Source organism: Hippocampus guttulatus, chromosome 13, assembly GCF_054856545.1.
Source record: "Hippocampus guttulatus isolate MCC_2025c chromosome 13, RoL_Hgut_1.0, whole genome shotgun sequence".
Classification (NCBI taxonomy): Eukaryota; Metazoa; Chordata; class Actinopteri; order Syngnathiformes; family Syngnathidae; genus Hippocampus; species Hippocampus guttulatus.
In genome coordinates this window covers 4,518,042-4,542,290 of record NC_141273.1, presented here as the reverse complement: position 1 = coordinate 4,542,290, position 24,249 = coordinate 4,518,042, and the positions used below count along the sequence as shown (strand labels likewise).

At 41.4% G+C, this 24,249-nt stretch overlaps 3 protein-coding genes and 1 pseudogene across 5 annotated transcripts in view; all 4 read right to left on the bottom strand.

Moving 5' to 3' along the window:
- Positions 1 to 2,974: 2,974 nt before the first annotated feature.
- LOC147196015 (potassium channel subfamily K member 17-like) lies at positions 2,975 to 4,168 on the bottom strand. The gene is made up of 3 exons (XM_086126538.1): positions 4,118 to 4,168; positions 3,511 to 3,906; positions 2,975 to 3,420 (listed from the first exon to the last, which is right to left on the bottom strand). Exons 2-3 carry the CDS (start codon positions 3,608 to 3,610, stop codon positions 3,245 to 3,247), a joined length of 276 nt encoding a protein of 91 aa, XP_085982664.1. The 5' UTR covers positions 3,611 to 3,906; positions 4,118 to 4,168; the 3' UTR covers positions 2,975 to 3,244.
- LOC147196014 (potassium channel, subfamily K, member 16 pseudogene) lies at positions 3,680 to 8,433 on the bottom strand (annotated as a pseudogene).
- Positions 8,434 to 9,823: 1,390 nt separating this feature from the next.
- Positions 9,824 to 14,279, bottom strand: LOC147196013 (potassium channel, subfamily K, member 16-like). The gene is made up of 5 exons (XM_086127719.1): positions 13,800 to 14,279; positions 12,615 to 12,729; positions 12,372 to 12,538; positions 12,099 to 12,267; positions 9,824 to 10,700 (listed from the first exon to the last, which is right to left on the bottom strand). Exons 1-5 carry the CDS (start codon positions 14,010 to 14,012, stop codon positions 10,492 to 10,494), a joined length of 873 nt encoding a protein of 290 aa, XP_085983845.1. The 5' UTR covers positions 14,013 to 14,279; the 3' UTR covers positions 9,824 to 10,491.
- Positions 14,280 to 15,001: 722 nt separating this feature from the next.
- The window catches only part of kif6 (kinesin family member 6), a 58,951-nt gene continuing 49,703 nt past the window's right edge, over positions 15,002 to 24,249 (bottom strand). For 2 of the 3 annotated variants that reach the window (XM_086128136.1, XM_086128134.1), the window contains 5 exons: positions 24,103 to 24,238; positions 23,222 to 23,304; positions 21,837 to 21,917; positions 20,032 to 20,147; positions 15,002 to 15,127 (listed from right to left, as the gene is read on the bottom strand). In XM_086128136.1, coding sequence (XP_085984262.1) covers positions 15,072 to 15,127; positions 20,032 to 20,147; positions 21,837 to 21,917; positions 23,222 to 23,304; positions 24,103 to 24,238 — 472 coding nt within the window. In that variant the 3' untranslated portion in view covers positions 15,002 to 15,071. Of the gene's footprint in view, positions 15,128 to 15,226; positions 17,388 to 20,031; positions 20,148 to 21,836; positions 21,918 to 23,221; positions 23,305 to 24,102; positions 24,239 to 24,249 lie in introns of those variants that run through there. The other variant, XM_086128135.1, reaches the window with a different exon arrangement.

Here is a 24,249-nt window from a genome sequence, read left to right as displayed (position 1 = left end):
CATAGCTTTGTTCTTTGAAAGTGGCTGTGACGGGCTTCTTTACAACTGTCACAATGATTCTGTCATTAACTTCCGCTGTTTTGCTTGATCTACCCATTTTGTGTTCTTTCTTCTCCCCAATATTCCATATAGTTGTATGTTTTTGCTGCAAACAATGTGTGTCAATGACTTACGATTGATTTTCCATCGTCTGTCACATTTATTTGTTCTTCCCACATTGACACCTTTCTGGCTTTCATGTTGGTTGCACCTCCAAATAGTATGAATATAGTCTTCACAGGCAGTTCTGAAACTAACTGTAGACATTTAGCGCTAGCCCCTGTATTGTTGAAACGATCATGGTACAGGTAAGAAGACTGACAAGGGCAACAAAACAGACATCCATCCATCAGGCACACTTTAAAAAATGATAAATAAAAACAAAAGGGGTTAGCATCTTAGTTGTGAATGTCGTGCAAACACCTGGAAAAAAAGGCTGAAATGTTGATGTCTCATACTGGTGTAGTCTACAACAAAAATAAAGGAATTGGCCTCTATGTGCAATTCTTCAAGGGAGTGGACAGTGTTTACAAGACAAGGAATTCTCCATTAAAATGATGCCAAGATGTGGTGATGCTTCCTTGCTACACCCAAAATTCCACTTCCTGTACAACACAATGTTAAAGAGAATGTGTTATGTAAAAAAAAAAAAACACTTTTAATTTGCTTGTAAAGTAAAAGTTGGGTCTCACACCCTGCCCATCCATCAAATAGGAAATTGTGCAACCAACTTTTGTCAGTTGCCTAATCTGAAAATGTGTCAGGGACAGTTGAGTTCATGATGAAAATCTTTGACCCTCTTCCTTTTATAGGTTTAATGTTCAAACTACTCCCGAGCTGTCACGAGAACATCTCTCTCTGGGTGGCATGTTTAAAACTAGTGTTGTTATGATTCCATTTTTTGGCCCCCATATACCGATTCCAATACCTGGCCGGCTGTTCAATATTCCCTGATGTGGATAGCGCACCGATATCATGACGTTTGGAAAAAACAATATAAGAACATTTTTTCAGGTAATACAGTACTAAATAATCACTTGGGTGTAAAATCATTCATAGTTAAATCATCACTTCTGAAGTGTCTGCGGCAACACAGTTACTTGGGTCTCTGACCCACTCTGCCCTTGAAGTTGGTGTCAAAATGCTTGACTTCCACTGGGAGTTAATATTTGTCAACTGGAGGCATGTGAAACCCTTTGCGACTTTTCTGTGATGAAGGGCTCTCTCTCTCTCTCTCTATATATATACTGTACATATATATTTGCCTTGACTTAACATTGTAAACAGAACATGTGTTGAATAAACAGTCCATTTCAATAGCTCTTCACGCTGGTGAGAGTGAGACATGCGCTAGACATTAACATGAATGTGGATTTGTAAGAAAGCTAGGTGCAACATTTGCACGTCTAAAATATTAAATTCTGTGATTGTAATAGACCCCTACCATGTGACATCACATTTGAATGCCGTGTGCAGCTTGTTTATCAACCCATTCAAGTTTTAGTTGGCATTGTTGTTCATTGAGCTAAAAAACAACAACTGTACGTTGATGGAATATCATGGAACATTTTCCGTTGGGCTTGCACACATTTTCATACATAATCACGACACTTAACACTCGGGACTTGATGTTTGCTGAGTGATGTATTGCAAACCAGCGCGTCTCTTTGTTAGCCACTCGGAAGATAAGTGCAAGCTTGAAAGTCTTCAACGATGTAAAGTGGCGATGGACATACTGTGTTAACCAATGTTCTAATCTAGTATCGGTAAATGGCATCGGCGCATTTTTTATTTGTACTCGCCAGTACTAGGACTGCCGTATCTCGGTCCTCCAGAATGCTAGTACTGTATTTGCATCGGTGCCACACTATTTAAAGCTATATACAGTCATGACAGAGTTCCCACAGCCCATTTCATACAATAAGTTACTGAAACGTGTAAAATAGAAACACCGTTCCCATCACGAATAATGAGTCGTCACTGAACGGTGGACAAATATGCATGCGTTTTTTTTTTTTTTTTCTTGTGCAATGGTTGCAATCCGGTCACTCTCACTCCCCATAGCTTTCCCATAACCAAGCAGAGGAGGGGAGAGACGCACAGAATGCCTTTTCTGTCCTCCTCCACTGTTTGGAATTTTGCACTTTTCCGAATATCCCACCCAATTATTCTTTCGCCCTTGCGTGACTCTATATTTGTGGCCTTTGGCATCTTGTCATTTTCCATTCTGTCGGGCCTTCTGCCTGCCATCTGCCTTTGGCATTGCTCCTCCTCACTGGCTTTCAATTAAATAAACAAACGATGAAAGAGTTTGTCCTTTGGAAGGCCCATTGTGACCTTTGTGAGCACCCACTAAGTTAATTTCCTTGCGGGCAAGAAATACGCATATATACTTTCAATACAGAAAAACAAGTGCTGCGGTAAATGTGGATTTGAATACATTTAAACTCAAACGAGAGAGCAAACTGAATGTCTCTTCAAAAAATACAACTGACCACAGCTATGGAAAAACAATTTTAGTAGAGCTGACGCTCCAGTTTCAGTTCCTTTTGGTGCTGTTTATGTAATACCACCACCTGGTGGAAAAGGGGCTTATAACGGCACATAGAACTCACCAGAGTCGAGAAATAAAATAATTAAGAGAGTTTTTAAAGAAAAAAAATTCTAAAGAGTACAAAGCAACAGTTGTGTTAAGATTTGTGCAACGTAAGTCAAATTGAGACAGGAAAATGAGTCAACGTTAGGTTTTTATTCACATAAGAAAATATTTTCACATTATTGCAATTACCTTCTCAAAGTTCTTTTCTGGTAGTTATTACAAAAGATACATTTGTGTTATTACAATGTAATAACATAAATGTATTATTTTATTTCTTTTTTGATTCCATTTTTCCCCTCAACATTTTTCAAATTTCAAACACATTTAAAATAACAGCACAAATCAACTAAATTTACACCAGATAAGACTGGTTCCAAGCAGAAAACATAATTCCATTACTGTCATCTTTGAAATGGCCAGATAATGTATGAGCGTCAAAGTGAGTGTAAACACAATCCTTAGCTCACAGGCCACAACGTTTTTATTTTCTCATTTATGAACACAATCGATATGCGTGCACACACATCATGTCCTTATGAGTAAGGAAGTCCACTTGTTTTCTACTTTACTGAGTTAAAGGTGGCTGCTTGACCTGACCTTGCTCCTTCAGCTCTGTGCCTCCTGTTTGTCACCCCCCCACCACTGTTTCACGAGACTGTTGAGCTTCTCCAGGATATCAATGTAGTGGTTGATGATGAGCGCCAACCAGGCCAGGCCGAAGAATATCCAGGAGGCCATGAGGACGCTGTACCACTGTGGGTACACGTGATCTGGGTTACTGTCTGCAAATAAAACATTCAAATATGATGATGATGGTACAGCACAGATGAATTTTAGCGATAAAGCTTTGATTAGCATGCTCTGAGATTTACCAGCCACAAAGTCTCCAAAGCCGATGGTGCTGAGCGTGATGAAGCAATAGTAGATGGCCTGTGAGTAGGTCCAACCTTCATGAAGCTTGAACACCAGCATGGGAACAATGAAGAAGAAGAGGGCTCCGGACAGGCAAGACACCGAGTGGACGAAGAAGCGTGAACAGCTCTAAGCGGAGAAAAGGAGGCGGTGAAGTGCCAACAAAACGATCATGAAAGAGATCCTCACCCGTTTGCCAGTCTTCCTCTCGAGGAAGTCGGAGGTCTTCCGTTCAATGACGATCATGTACTTGCCCACCCTGTTGAGCACCACCATATTGAGTGGGATGCCAAATAGGGCGAAGAACACACAGAAGATCTGACCAGTGGTAGAGCTGGGACTCATGTTTCCATAACCTGCAAATGATAAACATTTGAAGGTTGTAGAAGATTGCATTCTCAATATTGGTCATCCATCTCAAGGGGCATTCACAGCCCCCAGCAAGAAAGCAGGAATACACTTCAACCATGCGTATCAGCCAGCGACCCCCCCCACACCTCCCAAAAAAGGATCATCCAGCATAACGGACCAGCAGAATTAAGTGATCTAACTAGCTAACTAACTAACCTATGGTTGTGACCACAGTGGCGGCAAACACAGCCGAGCTGGTGAATTTCCAAAATCCGTCTGTGGTGCCGTTGCCTTTCAAACTCAGGCCCACTTTAGAAGCATCTCGAATAACCTGGGGGGGAAGAAAAACAACACAAAAACCCAAGATGCCTGCTGACACAGTGGTGAAATTTGTTTTCTTGGGGTTTGTGCTCGGGTCAAGACACTTCTCAGAACTCAGCGATCAGTGACTTACATAACAGTCATCATCTCTGTGAGAAATACAACCAGGAAAGAGAACTGCCTTACATTGATGAGCTTGCGAGCCACAACATATAACAGCAATGATGCAATAGAAAAAAAAGATGACATTTCCTCAGTTGCTTTCACTACTTAAGATGAGTTTGTTCCATTTCTTACATTTAATCACCGATATCGACTACTTTGTACTTCCTACTTTGTCAAAATAGGTCCATGACTTTTTTGAACCTCCGTGGATGAAGCCCCAACACCATAAAGATGAAAATGCAGCAGATTCGGAGAAGCAAGATATTCCCCATTTGAGAATTGTTTGAAGTGGTCGACATCAACTTTTCTTTTGATAGCGGCGCGGACACCCGCAGCGGCTCCTCTTGTTTTATGTTGAGAAGGAAAAAATTTCATCTGTGCTGTATGTTACACAGACAGTACATTTGACAATAAAGTTTATCCAATCCAATCCAATCAAGAATAATACACGGTGAGTGTTTTGTGGCTTGTGCCAACCTTTTAAACAACTTATACCTTTCAAAAATCCGAAATCTGATCATTAGCTAATTTACCAATTTTTACTAGTCAGTTCACAATGCTGTGGGAACAAACACATTGTTTTCATAATTGTCCAGTGATCCCCCCCCCCCCCCCCCCCCAGTTCTTAGTGCAAACACTATAAGTTTAAGTAAGGAAAGTTAGTTTTTTTTTTGCACGCAGACTTTTTTTTTTATTATTGCGGCAAATAACCAAAATGTGTATAGTAAATCATTGAGAGTAATCTATCTATCTATCTATCTATCTATTCCAAGCCTTATACTATTTTACTTTTACTTAAGCAAAGGAGTTGAAACGGTGCTTTTGCTTTTTACCAGTCTGTTTTCACAGAAGTGAGCACTTTTGCCACCTCTGGATATCAATTCACCCCATTTCATTCCTTTGACAAACCTATAGCGGCACATTTATGAGAACACAGTTGGCTATCAATAGATTAACCAATGGTCGGAATCGAATAGTTAAAACCTTAATAATGGAATACACCTTATTCTTGCTCTCTCAATGGAGAAATGGCAGCAAAGTGGAGAGAAGAGATTTTAGATCAGACAATGACACTGAGCAGAATGAGCAGCAAGAGTGCATGTTAGGGTAGTTGAATATAAGGTGCTTGAACCACTCCAACGCCAGTGACTCTTTCTTTCTTTTTTGTCAGTTTGACCGCAAAGGTATTGCCTGACTTGCATCTTTTCCCAAATAAGATGTTGATTCCGCAAATGATGGGAAGGGAATATTAAAGTGTCACTATGAAAGATGTGCTTTAACTTGGCAAGAGCAGTTAGTTTGGCCACTACTGTGAGTGAAAACTGAACATCGAGCATAAGACCGTGACATGCAGTTATTCGAGCTGTCATCGTCACCAAAGCAAAATTTCCTTTGGCGAGGATGTGCGGTAAATAAAACTCAAGGATGCGGTGCGCATTTGGAAGTGAATGATGGTTCAAATGTGGCCCGAGGGCCCAACTATGAACAGGACATGGTCAGGGCTTTTCATCCTATCACTTTTCAATATGTGTGACATCTTGTAGAGAAATAACTGAGCAGCTGGCAAGAGGAATTGTGATAATGACATGCCAATTCCAAATGAATCGGATGCTAAATTAAAACTACGGTAAACTCTTTCACAGGCTCACTGGCATGCACTAAATAAAGCGCCTGTAGAAATAGGGCAAGAGCAAACAAACATGTTTTGCATAGCAACAGCTTAAAAGAGCATCTGTGGAAGTATTTTAATAGGAGACATGGAGTCTGAAAGCAAGTTGTATAAACAGCAAAAAAGCAAAGTGGTCAGATGGAAATCAGGTGATCCCCCATTTAAAGGCTTGGGATGATAAGTGAAGGCAATGGCAGACTTAAGAATGGAATGCTTCAAACATTGGCAGGCAATACTTGTCTTGAAGTGGAGAATTTCAACAGATGTCATGCTCAAGATCTTGTCTGTCTTAGTTCTTCTATTTGCTATATGCATCCATTTTCTGTACAAAGTATCCTGTGCGGGGTGCAACGTAGCCCAAGCCAACTCCCAGATTACTTCTGGCAGACTGCAGTCTGGAATGGACGCCAATCAATCACGAGGCACATTTTGACAAACTATCATTTACATTGTCACTGAGTGGGAACTGAACCCACGAACTGAACCATGTTTTTGGAAGCAACACGGGAAGCCGGAAATGGAGTGTCATGTTTTGCGTGATGGTAGGTGGAGGCACTCAAGAAGCAGGGAGGAGCAGGGTGGACTTAATGAAATGTATTTAACAAAAATACAAACAGGAGTAAACTGGAGAAAAAAACTAACTGAAATAGGCAAACAAAGTCTTGAAAACCACAAGGGACCAAAGCAGCAAAAAAACCCTCACTATGACAGAAAACAAAACATGACAGAAAACAACACGCGCACATGCACGCACACAATGATCCGACCAAGACTGACAGAACCCAGGGAACTAAATACAAGCAAAGTGACGAGAGAACGAGAAACACCTGGACAAGACACAAGTGGTTGAGGGAGCTGATTGGTTAAACACAAGGGACACGGATGACGAGAACAGGTGGAGACAAAAAGGGCACATGAGGAAACAAAACCAAATGTGATCGAAACAAATACATCACATGGAGATTCGACCTCAAAACTGTGATGCCACCATACTGCCCCATGTATTTAAAGCTAATGTACAATATACAGCATGCTAAGTTTCTTTCTTAAAACCATTTATACCTTCTCTTGTCATTCATATTTTTCCTCACTGATAAACTGGGAGAAATTCCATGGGTCTACTGTCTTACATCTCAAGTTTAAGTTACCAAATCGGATTTGTCTTAAAAGGCGTTATATAGCAGGGGTAGGGTAACTCCGGTTTCTCGAGAGCCATATCCTGCCTGTTTTAGAGCTCTCCCTAATCCAACACACCTGAATCAATTAATCATGATAGGTTTTGGCTTCTCCAGAGCTTGCTGATGAGCTGATTGTTTGAATCAGGTGTGTTGGAGGAGGGAGCGATCTAAAACAGGCAGGATATTGTCATGATTCTCTTTGTGACCAACAGGTGGCACAGTAGGGCTCTCCCTGCAGCTGCACACCTGTTGGTCGTTATGCAATTAATTTGTTTGTTTAAAAGGACTCCCGGCACGACCACTCTGTGTCAGGTCAATGTTTGTGTGTTTGCTACTGTCATTCTTGTTCTCAGTCATGTTTCGGTCATGGTTAGCGTTTGCTTCAGTCATGGTTTTGTTCGCTACTTTGGATGCTTTTTTTTTTTCAGGACTTTGTTTGTTTTGGATTTAGTTTTCTCTATGTTTTAATACAAGTTGTCAAGTACACCCTGCTCCTCCCTCTTGCCTGCTTTTTGGGATCCACCACCACCTCGCAAACGTGACAGATATGGCTATCGAGGACCCGGAGTTCCTGACTCCTGGGCTACAGGGAGATGGCAGAACAGAAGAGAAGTCTGGCAATTGAACCGCTACCCCATCAGAAACGCAATACGTCACCCTCACAGTTGGGATTCCAATCTTGGCTCGAGCCTCCTTGTGTGATGCTTGTGTGGCTTTTCTCCGGTTAGCCTTCCTCCCACATTCCAAAAGTATGCTCGTAAGATTTGGTCACGACGCTGAATTGCCCAACAATGTGAGTGTGAAAAGTTTCGTTTATCCGTGCCCTGTGATTGGTGGGGTGTAGATGGGATAGGCACCAGGTCACCTGAGACCCGAGTGAGGTTAAGCGGTATACAAAATGGATGGCCTAATGAACGTCCATCTACACAGTGGGATTTAAGCATTGGGACAGCACACCGGTTAGTCTTAATGATCTTCCTTACCTGTGCCGCCTCCTCAAGGCCATCTTGGTCCAAACACGTGTACGTCGACAACAGCTTCTCTTTGTTCATCAATAAGAGACTGATGTCCTTCTCCCCGAGATCCCCCTCCAACTTCCAAAATACCACCCCGCCAATGAGTACGTAGGCCACATAAACCACCCCCAGAATAAGGATGGAGGGCACTCGGGCCAGATTGAACTTTTCCTTTCTTTCCATCTTGATTCCCTCCTGAAGATTTTTTTTTTTTTGGGGTGGGGGGGGGGAAACTCCAGGTAGAGGCCAGAGCTATCGGCTTTGGACAACAAGGCAAAAGAGTTGACCGCACAAATGAAAAGGCAAATCAAACTCCACCCGCACTACTCTTTCAATCACTTCAGAGGGCTCTCATGCAAATGGCGAACAGTGATGGCTGGACCATAGCATGACGTCAGATGTGACTATTTTCAGCTTGGGATACAAACAATTCCTGACAAACGTTATGTCAAGACCAATATTTGGCTGTTATACACAAAACAAAACTTGAAGTGATACTGAACCTGTAACCATTGTAAATAGCACAACCACCTTATGCTATGTTTTCTATGCTATTGCTAATTTATTATTTTTATTCTACAAATATATTGCTAATGCTATATTTTATATTGCACTTATATTGAACTGTGTACAGTTCTTTTCTGAAACATTTATTTTGTGTAACGAAACACTTGTTCCACCCCCCCCCCCCCCCCACACACACAATTTTGCTGCTATAGACTGCAAATTTTCCCAGTGTGGGACAAATAAAGGTTATCTTATCTTATCTTACAAATGTCATCCTCAAAGGCAAGTTTTCTTAGTGGTTGAAACAGAAGGGGGTGACAAAGGGACACTCGTGTCCAAACCGACTAAAATGTGCCACTTTTCTCCTTTTTTTCCCTGGGACCACTTCTGCATGTAATGTGCTCTCAGGCTACCTCACAACCTGATTAATGTGTTTGCTTTAGATAGCACAAACACGCGCTATTCACTGGAGTTTTCCGTCGGCACACAGACACAGATGTTGACTCGTGTTAATGCGTATGCGGAGCGCGGATAGTAAGTCTATGCACCCCTGTTCAAATGGCAGGTTTTATGGTATTAAGAAAAAAGAAAAAAGAAAACCTTCTTTGCACCATTAATGTGGCCGATGACTTCATTTCAAGAGGGGATACACACACTTGCCAACATTTAAAGGACAAGTATCCTAAAGTTTTTGTAGTCACGTTTTACATCACTGGCCAGAGTCTGCAGACAGCTTCCGGCATGAGATGGATCTCATTGTTCAAAAGTATAAGTCAGAAGAAGGGTACAAACAAATTTCCAAAGCATTACATCGACCACGGCACACAATGAGGATAGTCATCAGCATTTGCATATAATATGGCATAAAAGTGACATGACAAAGAACTGGTCGTCGCTCCAAAACTGATGAGAACTACCAAGGAGGTTGCCAAGATGCGACAAAGAAATAAAAAAACACATCTAAACATGACTAGATTTTGTTAAAAACACACTTGAGATCTCCCAAACGCATGTGGGAGAAAAAGGGTTTTGATCCGACGAAACCAAGGTTGAACTTTTTGGCCATCATTCCAAAAAGTATGCTTTGCGCCTACACACCTGTGATACCACCAAAAGAACACCATATTTTCAGAACAGTGAAGCATGGTGGCAGAACAGTGAAGCATCCTTTGAGGCTCTTTTTCTTCAGGTCGAACAGGATAGAGGGCAAACAATCACACAAAATTCTCATTGGGGTGCAGTACAGTTTGACACCGCTGCAAGCTACAATTACAATAATAAACATTATAGGTAAACAGCGTCAATCAAAATTGACCTTTGTCTTTATGTTCGTTTGATACAGCTCTACCCAATAAAATGTTCAAGAGTTATTACAATAAAGAGTACGTACAGAAATAGAAAGGAAACAATTTCAGAATGATGACAAAAATTACACAGCAATCCCAACCTTTCTCAGACTTGAGTGTTTGTACAATGCGTGGTGACTCTGTATGGCTTTTTGAGGTAGACTCGTCAAACAGGAGTGTTTTGCTTGCCTAAGCAAAGTTGGATCGCAAAGAGGCAAATGTACAATATTAATGAGTGAGGGCAGAATGAGTTTGTGTGTTGTACAGTCATGCACGCCACATAAAAAAGTCTGAAGTGTAAATAGAATTTCTCTCTGGGGATAAAATATAACAGCGTAAAATATATACTTCAAATTCACCATGTGAATATTTCAACCAAGCTCGAGTGTCAGATCTTGGAGGTGTCTTCCAATTTATTGGATGACACATCGTCCTCTCCCTCTTGTTTCTTAAAGCCTGGATGAGTCAAGCCGATCACATGAGCCATTATTCTTGATCCCATGCTGAGGATCAGAGCAAGCCAGGCCAAGGCAAAGATGATCCAAATGCCTGCCAGGCTACGGTACAGAGAGATGTATTCCTTGCCTGGGTCAGTCCCTGTGAGAAGAGACCTCTTTTTAGCATACTTTCCATTGACGAGCTTCCGGTACTCGCAAGTCACATGATCAACCTTAAATCAACAATATGTGTTAGCTTTACCATTTTATGCTTGTTTATCTTGATGGTGCAGTAGATTTTAATTAGGACACTAGTGTCTCATTGTGTTACTGACCCGGCAAACACCAGTGACCTGAAAGAGAGAAGCTGATTGCAACCCATGAAAACTACTCCCTCAGATGAATGTCTGTCTTTACAATGTTTTCTACGACTCAACACAGAGTTGAGTAACTACTTACTCAATTACATAATTCATGTGTGTAACCAAATATGCATTATAGTTGCACTAAGCTATCAATTTTAATTTTAATGTACAGCACAGTTTGTGTGACATTTCCAAATTGTCAAATACGATAACTCTGGAGGTCAGGTACACCTTATTACACAAAATTAAGATACTACTTGTCTGTGTATGAAGAGCTCCAGTGAGATTTGAATGAGAATTGATAATTGGCGTGCTTCAGTCAAGTGCACCTCTAAAATGACATTTGACGCAAGGCAAATGTGCGAGGGTACAAGTCACGTGGGAGATTTATAAGGTGCACGTGTGACTTATACATATTGCGTGTTATAAAAAAGTAACCTAAGAGACAAAATAAGTTAAAGTACCGGTATGTTCATGTCATCTCCCAGGTTGCCTGCCTAGCAAACCAAATGGCCGTTGTGACGGTTTTGTTATTACCGTATTGGCCCGAATATAAGACGGCCCTGATTATAAGACGACCCCCTCTTTTTCAAGACTCGAGTTTGGAAAAAAGACTTTTTGAACACCAAATTAAATTTTATACAGAAAATAATTACAGTACATCTGAAACAAATGAATGGCTTCTGGTTCTCCAGATTGCTGATCGCTACGTTTCTCCATTTTCTGTTATCTCTTCTATTATTTTCTTCTTTTTTCTTTTTTACCACTCTTTTTTATTTTTCTTCTTCGTGCTACCGCTATTTTTATTTTTATTCTTCGTGACAGGGGTTCACTTTGGCCTGGGGAGTCAAGTTCAGCATTCGCTTCAATGATATCTGGCGCCATCTAGCGTCGTAGATGGGTATAATGCCCAGACCCCGAATATAAGACGACCCCCACTTTTTCAGTCTTATTTCAATGCAAAAAACACGGTCTTATATTCGGGCCAATACGGTATTAACGACACACGTCTGTGGGGTGTAATCCATTGGCAATGGAGAAGAATTCCACCAAGGCTTTGTGAGGCAAATGTGAACTTTGAATCAACCATCCAGGAATCTATTTCCATCCAATCAATCTATTTATGATCTTCTTCACCCAAGCCAATTAATGTGAATCGCTACAAACGTGCTTCTTTTGCACTCTGTACTCACCCACCACATAATCTCCAAACCCAATGGTGCTGAGGGTAATGAAAGCAAAGTAGAAGCCCTCGCCAAATGTCCAGCCTTCCACGTAACTGAACAGAAGTGGAGGGATGACCAGAAACAGCAGACTACCGGTGATGAAGAAGGAGCTCACTGCCAACGCCTCGACAGTTTGCTACAAAGGAGCACAACATACTTGGACATTCCACACAGAGCCGAACAAAACAGACTTTACCACCAAGAATGCAAGTTTATCCTTGGTGTATAACACAGTATTACCTTGTGTGGAACCACGGAGACCATGCCTCGTTCTAGACGTCCCAGATGAATGGTGAGACATTTTCCCAGCTGTTTGAGAAAGGCCAGGTTGAGCGGGATGCCACACAGCGCATAAAAGACACAGAATACCTGACCGGACACAGTGCTGGGAGAGAGGTTGCCATAGCCTGTGAATCAATAGAAGATTTGTCATTCAGCATGGGTCGGGACATTCAAACAATGGTAGGCCAACAAGGCTCTCACCTATCGTTGTGACCACAGTGCCAGCAAAAAAGAAGGCACTGCTGAAATCCCAATTACTGGGGTTTGTCGAGTTGCCTGAGGGATTCACACCCCTCTCCCAGGCATCTAAAATCACCTGCGAATGCATAGTAACTTTTTAAAAAAAAAATACAACTCCATTTTTTTAAACACTATTACAAAATGCCGTGCCCTTATTAATACCCTGTCAGTACTTATACATTCTGTTGCCAAACCAGACTTCACAAAAAGACAAAAACAGAACAAGGGACTATAATGCAGGGAGAATCAGGAAATTATCCAATTTTACTCCATTTGTCTGCAAATTATTACAGTGTATTTTTTTACTGTGCTAATATATCTTTGTTCGTTGATGTATGCCAGTGACATACTGTGACAGGCAGAACAATTAAATGACAGAGGGTTAAAAAAAGACTGTCTATCCAATTGTTGCCATTCAAACAATAGAACAACTTCTGGCATGATCAATTAAACTAGCATTGATTTCCACCCGGGTAAGCCGATTTTTAGTTTAAAGTAAATTGAAACAACCCTCACCATTGAAGCTTTCATAGATTTTGTGACATTATTGTTTGGTGGAGTGTCATGAAATCTTTCCAAAGGTGCTCAATAACAGTTGGGACACACTGCCATCGAGGCTGTGAGCTCTATGCAGGACAGCAAAAGACAAACACTAGACTAGAGCATGGATGAAGTATGACATCAGAAAAGTGTTGTGTCGCAGAATAATAAAAGGGTGATGCCACGGAATCACTATCAAATCATCGTGTTTTATCAATGCCTTCGGCAAGAAAATAAAATCAAATTTCATGTTTCCAATCAAGCCATCCATTTTGTTTTTTTCAAGTTTGAATTCCTCAAAAACAGCACTGGTATTACATGACTTGAACTCCACTAACAGTAAAGTACAAGACATACACAGTAAAACCCTGACATGGTTGATTTATTCGATCATTTTATTAGCGCGTCCTTCACCCGTATTGATCTTTTGCTTTTTTTTTCTTTTCCTCCTCAAATTTACTCAATGATTAAAACAGACTTGTGTCAACAAGCTGTTGACAGGGTTACAGCGCGACACTAACTGAGCCGTCGGTTTGTCATTGCATTCATGACAAGGTTTTTCTCGCCAGCAGTTTAACAAGACAGGAAACAGAAAACAAGCCAAACCTGAACAAACTTCTCCAAAGCAGGTCCATCCAGGCAGGTGTAATTCGCCAAGAAATTTAACTTCTCCAGTTGGAAGTGGTTTCGATTGTTGCTCTCGGCCTCTCGCTCCAGAATCTGGAAAATGATGGCTCCAAATAGCAGGTAGGTGAGGTGGGCCAGAGCCAAAAGTACCGTCCAGCTCACTTTGACACGGACCAGCTGGATCCTCGCCATCAAAAACTTTCCCCAAAGCCACAATGGGCACACAGGCTGGTGATCAGATTGAGACGTATATCTGAAGAAAAGATTTCACGTCAAAGGGCTTTGAGTAGACATCCAAGATCAGCATATTTTGGACATATCTTGGTCTTGAATAAAGATGCATCTTTTGACCCGTGGATTGCTCTCCAAAGGTAGAGCATCCCCGCTCTCGCTTCTCTTCCTCTGATTGGTCAGAGAAGCCTAGTATCTGCTGGGACATGATTTATGGGTCGCTCGGGTGATGACTAAACACCTCTTCTCCATTAGGGTGACATCTGGACACACACAGACAACGGTTTCAACCGTTTCTACTAATAAGGAAGCATCTTGTCTGGGGAACAAAAGTTAATATTTCACCTGAATGCTGTCGGGCGGTTAAGCAGTTCAGTAGAGCTGCGCACTGCAAGGACACTGACAAATCGAGTGGAAACCCGGGGAGAATGTAAATCCACCACAAATGATTTAAAATCCTTGTGGAAATTGCCAAAATAATACAGACTTCTGCCACAGCTTGACATGTGTCAAAGGGGAGTAATTTAATGTCATTAAGTCTGAAAGCTTCATTTGTTTTTTTCTAAATCAATCACGCCTGCTAGAATAATCCTAGAACGTCTTTACCAGATTGAGAAGGCGTTCGTGTTATGGTTGAGGGGGAAGAAAAGAGTTGACATTTTCGAGAGGTGGGCTGCGGGTTACTTGAATGTGAGCCAAAGTGAGGAGTTGCAAGATGCCTCAAGATGGAACCTATTGGATTTCTGTGGCTTTTGTCTTTAAAAAGCATGAAAAGAATCACAGCACGCCAACAAGAATTGGTGTTATTGTCAATGATTTTTACAGGACTGCTATCCTTCGAGGGTCACTGATGGTAATGGTACAGCCCCTGACTTGTGTGTAGGGGTTCACATCCCACTTGGTGACGGTGTGAATGTGTGTCTCTATATTTGCCCTGCAACTGACCTGCAGTTCAAGGTATGGTCCGCCTTTTTAGGATAGGTCCCAGCACCCTTTGACCATAAACGGGTTAAGCGGTGTTTAAAATGGATGAATGAATGGATAGATGCAATCCTTTTTGAGATGGGTTAATAATGCTGTAGGGAAAAAGAACACAGTTAGGTTTGTGGCATTTGCCAATGTTTACAGAACAACATAACACAAATTTAACAATCATAACATTAGGTACACCTAGATCAGTGTTTCCCAAATTTTATTGAGCCAAGGCACATATTTCACATTGGCAAGCGTTGCAAGCATCAAATTCGTAATTAGAGAACATTTTGCAAAAAAATAAAAAATAAAATAAATAAAAAAATTTAAAAAATTGGTGAATTAGCTTGAACGTAGTTCGGCCCGGTGGTCCAGTGGTTACCACGTTAACCTCACAGTGCAGTGGTACCGGGTTCAATTCCAGCTCCGACCTTCCTGTGTGGAGTTTGCATATTCTCCCCGTCCCTGTGTGGGTTTTTGCTGGGTATTCCGGTTTCCTCCCACATTCCTAAAGCATGCGTGGCAGGCTGATTGAACACTCAAAATTGTCCCGAGGTGGATGGCTGTTCGTCCCTTTGTGCCCTGCAATTGACTAGCAACTGGTTCAGGGTGTTCCGCACCTACTGCTCGAAGACAGTCGGGATAGGCTCCAGCACGCCCCGCGAACATTGTGGGGATAAAGCGGTTCAGAAAATAGATGATAGTTTGTACTTGTCTTTGTATTGTATGCATTGAATATATTTTGAAAAAGATTTGCAAATCATTGTATTTTGTATTGTATTTATTCCCATTTTACACAATGTCCCAACTTGATTGCAATTGGGGTTTGTGTTATATGCTGATAATACATTCGAAAAGTCTTGTAATGTCCATTCATTGCTTTTCTATTCCCTTTGCACTAGTGCATGGGTGAAGGGTGATCTGGAGACGCATCCCAGGCTTGCCACCAGCCAATCACAGTGCACATACACACAAAAAAACATTCATACTCAAAATGGACAAATTTTCCTTTTTTGATCAGTGCATGTAGTGTGTAAGGATGCGATGCGTGCATAGCAACTATTTCACATAAATTCCATCCGTCAGAAAATGCTGTTCAAAACAGACAAACATGAAGAAAACCACCAGATAAAATAACATTTGGCATGACTTCACGAAGACACAGTCTTTCTCCAAGGCAACTCCGATGCGGCGATGCAAATTGTGCAGCTGCTTCATCCGTCAAACAAATCAATGCAAAGTCATACAAACAGATTGTTCCCACGTGGTCGCTCTCTCTTTGGAGCTGGGTGTACAGCAATAGCTCTGAGGAGGCTGGATGCCTTGATTTTCATGACCCGCAGATGCTGACAGATGCAATGAATCAGTCAGGAGCTTTAAGGCAGCCGGATGGGATGAATCTGCATCGCTGGGATGGAATTTGCATTAATGTAGGAAAGAAAAAAGCATAAATAGCACAACTGGGTCTTGTTCATACCTGCCAGTCCGCCCAGAGGTGCACAAGCGGGGCTCAAAGAAGCACTTTTACATGTACTAAAATGAAGAAGGCAGTCCAACTATTTACAGTTCATGAAACACCCACTGTCATATGCAGGGACATTTTTGGAAACAATCGTAATTTAACTACTGGAAGCCTATATTGACTCTATGACAGTTTGTACAGGATTCTGTGTCGGAATCGTAATACAATTGCCCTAAAAAATTCTGAGGGGGTACCTTAGCAAAGTTTATTATAGGGCAATTACTGATATTGTACTTAGCTACACAATTGGAGTATGTTTACACGAGCTTAACTGCAGTATAACCACCATAATAATAACAATAATATCAATTGATCCATTTTTTACTGCTTCTCCGGGTGAACTAGCTCCAATCCCAGTTGATGAATAAAGAAAAGTAATATTATCTCTTTACAGTTCATCAAAACTGAGCTTTTTTTCACCCATGGCTTCTTTTTAGAGCTATTTATATTTCCAGCCATCTGACAGTTTGCCACGCATAATTTATGTTGGTGTACATACTAACACTTAAGAAGTTACAACTGATGACATGCTGACGCCAGCTGGCTTCCTCTCGTTGTCTATCCTCTCATATCTTAGAACAACATTTGTACAGATCAAATGGACGACGGGGCTTTGATTTATATTGTTCTGTTGCTCAATCAGTTCCCTGGCAGTGACTCAAGCAAGATGTGTGTCGGCACCGGACCCTTTTCTTGAGTCGATGTTTAGGAACCACTTGTGATCTTTCTTCCTCGTGTTTGCATCATCGAGTGTCAATGATGTTCAATATGTCTTCTTGTATGAAGGACAGCTTGAAGTCTCCTGGGTTTCCAAGTGACTTGATGTTACTTCTGAAGAGCACCTGAAATATGAAAGTCACATGTCAAACCACTTTTTGGGAAATCAAAGAGAAAATTATTTAAAAACTTGATTCTCCATACATAAATAATTTGCTTTTTGTATCAGTAGCATTAAGCCTATACTCCATTTGTGATTTAAACCCTTTTGATAGGTAAGAACAAATAGAGATGTAACAAAATAACCCCAGGAAGGAACTTGCTGTCAAAGCTCAATCACCATCACCTCAAGCATGCAAATGAGCCTTTCGTCACCAAAGAAGTAGATAGTGGAAAGAAAAGCTGGAACCTCTGAAGGCAAATTTCTTCCACGATTTGTTTTCCTGTCTGATGTTCTTCTAAACTCACTCCACTAGCCTCTCTGTGTATACTCTATGAGCTCAGCCTATCTGGATATCTCGTGGCAAACCACAAGACTTCCAAATCCACTTTAATATCTGCCAAAGCAAGCAGCTACTCAAAAGGTCAATTCGAAGGATTGACCAAGAATTAGCGGTACATGAAAGACAACCGAAAGAGGGCTTGAAAGTATGTCTTCTGGACAGATCATGCTGCATGGCGTAAAAAAAAAAAAAGATAAACTGAACTGAAATTATTCAGCCCATTTGTGGTATATAATCAGGCTTCTATATGACAGAGTTGATGTTTGCCAGAACATTTACTCACTCAGTCAAGACAAGAGCCTGTGGAAAAGACTCGTTCCTGTTCCCTCCAGAGGGCAGTGTTGATTGTTAAATTAGATGTTTCAAACGATCAGCCTCTCCAGTGTTTCCCAACAATTACTGAGCCAAAACACATACATTGTAATAATAATAATAATGACACATTTTACTTGGAAGTGCCTTTCAAGAATCCTAAAGGCATTGGACATCAAGTCAAGTCAAGTCAAGTCAACAGTATTTATAGAGCACTTTCAAACAGCCATCGCTGCATACAAAGTGCTGTACATGGAGCAATTTAACATGCACAATAAACAGTAAGACAAATCGGTAATAAAGGCGGTAGAAAGCACCAAACAGTAAAACCAAGAACAAATCTAAGTCATGCTGAGTCGAATCAGTAAAACAAGAGTTAAAAACAGAATTATACAGAGGAAATAAAACAAATAAAAAGGACAATGCAGTGCAGTTTCAGTGAGTAGGTGATCCAAAATATGTGGGTTTTGAATTTGGATTTGAAAGTGGTAAGAGACTGATTTGCAAAGGTGAGGTGGTAAAAAGGTTCAGAGCGAGCTGGGGAACTGAGTGGCTGAAGGTCCTGCGTGGACTAGATTGGCAATGTGGAGGAGGTCAGACAGGTATGGAAGGGCAAGGTTGTGAATGGCTTTGAAAGGGAGCAGTAGCTTTAATTGAATTCTAAATTTAACTGGGAACCAATAAAGCTGATGGAGGACGGGGTGATGTGATGGAAGGAGGGGGTTCTTGTTATGATACGTGCAGCAGAGTTCTAGACCAACTGAATCTGATAGAGGGACTTGTGAGGGAGGCTGAAGAGGAGAATGTTGCAGAGGTCATAATGGGAGGTGACAAGGCCTGTGGACAAGAAAAGTGGTTGCGGGGGAGAAGGGTAGGTGGAGTTGTTTAATATTGCAGTAGGAAGTAAACTGACGGGGTTGTGACATTGGTAAGCTGATGGTATGATAGTGTGCTGTTGAGGACGACGCCCTGACTCTCAACCGAGGGGGAAACTCGGGAGTAGAGAAATTGCTAACTTTGGATAATGCATGTGCCAACAAGAGGAACTTCTATTTTCTAACTGTTTAGCTTCATGTAGTAAGAGGTGAAGTTTCTGCTAAAAACAGCAGATGAAGGAGGACATGACATGCTGTGTTTACAAGAAAAGTAGCGCTGGGTGTCATCCGCAAGGCAATGAAAGAGGATATTTAACTTAGGGGAAATGGTCCCAAGGGCAAGGAGGTCGTTAATGGAAAACAGGGGGCACAGGGCAGAGCCTTGGGGCACACCCGAAAAAACCTGGTGAGGGTCAGATGAAAAATACTTTAGCTGGGTGAATTTGTATCAGAAATCTCAAAGTACCTCAACATTTCAAGTCACACAACCAGTGAAAAATGTCACAAAAAGGACTGCATGTACAAACTGTACAATGAATAAACAATGGCCCTTTCTCAATTTACTCACAATTTGATTTGGTTAGGATTAGTTAAAATTTTAGGATATACAGGTTAAATATACCTTGTAAAATTAGGGGAAAGAGCTTTCGTTTGTTCTGCCTGTCACTATACATCACGGGTAAAGATAGATGAATGACATAACACAGGGATGTTTTTGTCGCGTCACATTGTAGTTACGGCTTCCCTCAGAGGGCCGTTATGATGGTGAAACCAAATAAATGTGACAATTTGAAATTTCGGTACAGATTTTAGCAAGGTTCATGGAAGGTGACACGCATGATTTGCTTTTGTCAGCCACATAATGATAAGGCGGGCCAGATTTGGCCCCCGGGCCTTGAGTTTGACAAGAGTGGTATATGATTTGAAGTTGGTAAATTAAAATTTTCAGACCAATTCAAGAAAATTGGGACATTTCTCATGGCCCTGTTGATGATCTCTCAAGGCGCGTTAATGTGCTGTGGCTCAGTGGTTGAGAATCACTACTATATACTACATTGTTAATTGTGTTTGTGTTTTACCCGCCCTGCTGAGGAGGTTTTGCCGGGCTCTGATGAAGGCCAGGATGTCTGCATCCGCCTGCCGGTCTCCAGTTAGAGGGATAGAAGATGTTGAGAGAGAAGACTTGGAAAGGGCCCTGAAACACAAACGAAAAGCTTCATTTGGCTTGACAATATGCACATTGTTTTGTTTTCTTCATTCATTAGTCTACTGCTCATCTTGTTCAAGATCATATATATATATATATATATATATATATATATATATATATATATATATATATATGTGTGTGTGTGTGTTGAGCCTATCCCAGGCGAATTTCAGCACAAGGTTATGTTCTGCCAGGACGGCTCGACATGAAGTCACTCACAGGGCACGGACAGACAAACAGCCAGTGACATTCACAAGTGTGGGAAACTTCGAGTCTTCAGTGAAGCTAAAAGTTTTGGAAATGTGGGAGGTTATTCCAGGCAAGCACAGACGGAACATGACAACTCCGCACAGAAAGGATTGCCAAGAGTCCAATGTAGAATTTCTCAACTCTAAGACAGACATGCTAACTATATACACTGTGCTGTCATAAATATGTTTTATGCAATAAAAACATTGTGGCATACATTCAGTAATCTTTAACTTTGAAAATGTGTGTGAGTGTTTTTATAGGAAAGATTTTTAAAGCCCTTTGCTCCATTTAGTTCTTGTTCCAGACATCCAGCCATCCATTTTCTTTCACGCTTGTACTCATTATGGTTGCGGGTTGTTCTTTTTCCAAAAGTTAGAAATTTTATATATAAAGGAATTTTGATACAAAACAAAATCTAAGAGGGATTTTGAGACTGCTTTAAAAGCAGAAAGATTGCTAATTTCAAACATATGAGACACTTTACAACATGCATTATTTTTCCCATGGGTGTTATCATGGTTATGTACAGAAGTGTGAAATTTAGCATTGCTTTGGATGCAAAGTGGCTCTGTAGTGATTGGAAACACTTGGGAATTAGACACCCAACCTGTATTTTCACCTGATTGGTGCTTTGAATGTGTCATGCAATACAATGCACGATTATTGAAGTTACCTTGTCAAGCACGCTTATCACTTCCATGATGATTTTAACGCACCATCAAAATGCAATAAAAGATGATTATGACCTTCGCTTTGTTGGACCTATGAAGTTGGATTGATTGCTGTGGTGTATGTGGGAAGAGACTCTCTCAACAATCCTGGGTGTAGCTGTTTATGACTAATAACCATGTCGGAAAGACTCCAGCTCCCTGTGACGCTGAACAGCAAACCAGTGATGTTCATGAACTAGATAAATGTTTCACAACATCAAAAAAAAAAATGCTAGTACCAATCAATAACATCCATTCATTGATCCATCCATTTTTGGACCCGCTTATCCTCACAAGAGTCATGAGGCATGCTGGAGCTTATTCCAACTGTCTTCAGGCAGTAGGCGGGGGAGACCCTGAACCGGATGGCAGCCAATCGCGGGGCACACAGAGACGAACAACCATCCGCGTTCACACTCACCCCTAGTGACAATTTAGAGTGTTCCATTAGCCTGCCATGCATGTTTTTTGAATGTGGGAGGAAACCGGAGGACACGGAGAAAACCCACGCAAGCACGGGGAGAACATGCAAACTCCGCACAGGAAGGCTAGAGCTGGAATTGAACCCAGTACCTCTGCACTGTGAAGTCGACGTGCTAACCAATCGACCACCGTGCCACCCCCAATCAATAGCATCGTCTTTAAGAATCATTTTAGAAATATTTACCGATCGCTATGATTTAAGAGAGAATCTGTTTGCCAGGCTATTTACCTCCACTCTGATGAAGAAGTGAAGTCAGACACTTGCTCCTCTCGCATCATATTGGGCCATGCTGGCTTGGGAATGAGAGTTCTTAAAATGAAAAAAAAAAAGTGAAATTTGCATTAAAAGACACATTATCCATTCCTTTGTCACTTCTGTCCAAAGGAAATTCCCCCAGCAGCATTGTGGCTTGTCAACATGCAGTTTGGCAAATTCCAGTCTCACTTTTTTATGATTTATTGTCAACAGTGGCGTCCTCTTGATCGTCTCCCATGATGTCAACTTTGGCTTGAACAATGACCGATGGTGCGATCTGATACTGATGGACCTTGACATTTCATTTCTTTGGTGGTTGTTCTGGGTTCTTTTGTTACCGTTTGTATTATCCGTCTCTTCAATTTGTCATCAATTTTCCTCATGTGGCCCTGTCCAGGGAAGCCGTCTACAGTCATGTGGATCTTAAATTTCTGAATAATATGTGCAACTGTAATCACAAGAACATCAAGCTGCTTGGAGATGGTTTTACAGCTTTGACCTTTAATGTGCTAGTCTCCAATTTTCTTTTTAGTCTCCTGTGACAACTCCCTCTTTTGCTTCTGGTCCATGTTTTGTGTGGTACACATCAAACAGCGCAGTGACACTTTTTAAATGGGCCAGCTGACTGATTAAAAGTTTGAAGACACCTGCGATGCTTGGTGGCTGGGAAGACAGCTTGGTTGATTTTAATATATACTCGGCCTGCTTTATGAGTTTTTGTTCCCTTAAATATTTGTGTTAAACCACAATTTAAAAGGAAAGTCTAATTTTCATTATATTTGTATGAATTATTACTTTTGTTCACCGCTGTGGGTTTTCTTTCAATGCATGGGTACCAACAATTTTGTCCACATGTGTAAAATGAAACTGGGTGGTCATTGTAGACAAGGTGTAAACAGTAGGCGGGGGACACCCTGAATCAGTCGCCAGCCAATCGCAGGGCACACAGAGACGAACAACCATCCACGCCCATACTCACACCTAGGGACAATTTAGAGCATCCAATCAGCCTGCCATGCATGTTTTTGGAATGTGGGAGGAAACCGGAGCACCCGGAGAAAACCCACGCAGGCCCGGGGAGAACATGCAAACTCCACACAGGGAGGCCGGAGCTGGAATCGAACCCGGTACCTCTGCACTGTGAAGCCGACGTGCTAACCACTGGACTACCGGGCCGCCAGAACTATACTATACAGCTGTAAATCTGAATTTAAAAAAACATTTGATCATCGGTTAAAAAAAAGTTCGACAATTCTGGCTCAAATAAAAACTGACCTGGGACGGCTTAGTTTGGTTGGGGAAGGCTGCCTATAGAAGATCATAAACATCGACTTGAGAGAGGAATGAAAGAAACTCACTCGAAGCCAGGAGTGCTGTGTGAGGATGGCGGCAAGGTTCCACACGGGGCTCCTGTCCGACTTTTGGCTTCATTTTTCGACTTCTATGCATCATATCACATGTCACAGAGAGAAATTAATGAGCGAAAATACCACTGGCCACGGTTTCATTGTTGAAATCAATTGCACATGTACAGTATTTCCAAAAACAAGTTGCCCCTTTACAGGAAAGGGCACTATCTCTATGAGTTCATCTTTTTCCATTTGTTTTTGATGATAGCCTTAAAATATGCCAGCCGAGTTTGCTCATCACATGGTTGTACAGTAATTCATCTGCGGACATGAGTGAGTTGGGACTGATAATATGACATCTGAATCCTTATTTTTCACTCCACTCTACTATTCAATACGGTTTTATAACTATCAAACCTTTCTGTGATTGATATCAGAAACAGACAGGAGAACAAATCCAAAACCACCACAAAAACTAAAACCTTAATGTTTATTTAACATAAATCCTATTCTGGATGCATAATCGTTCTGGAACACATTGTACTTTTCTCCTACAAATGACAAATGACCAAGTACCCTTCCTGTAGAATGTTAAACAGTGGCTGGAAGGGTCACACTGGTGCCATAAAGGGCCTCCAAAGTCAGGGACATATGCATATCAACTTACATACACTAAAGTATCCTTAGAGGCCACGATTGATGTGCAAGCCGCCCCCCACCCCACCTCAAAACCCCCCCAAAAAAAACCCAAAACCCTCCATCCACAAAAGAACACATTTAAGACCCACTGGAGTAGTTCAGATTTGACACAGATTTAACCATTATGTGTTCCCTGCCATACTTTATGTGCTCTTTCCAGATGGGTAGAGAAGAGAGATGGGCTCACTCACCTGCACATTGGAAGCCTCCTCGTTCCACCACTTTTGGAAATCCTTGTGGAGTTTAACCTTGGCCCTCTCCAGCAACAGTTGGAGGTGTTCAATCTCTGTTCTCAACGCTTTCAAGCGACAAGCAGAGCTCTCGTAACTAATGGAATA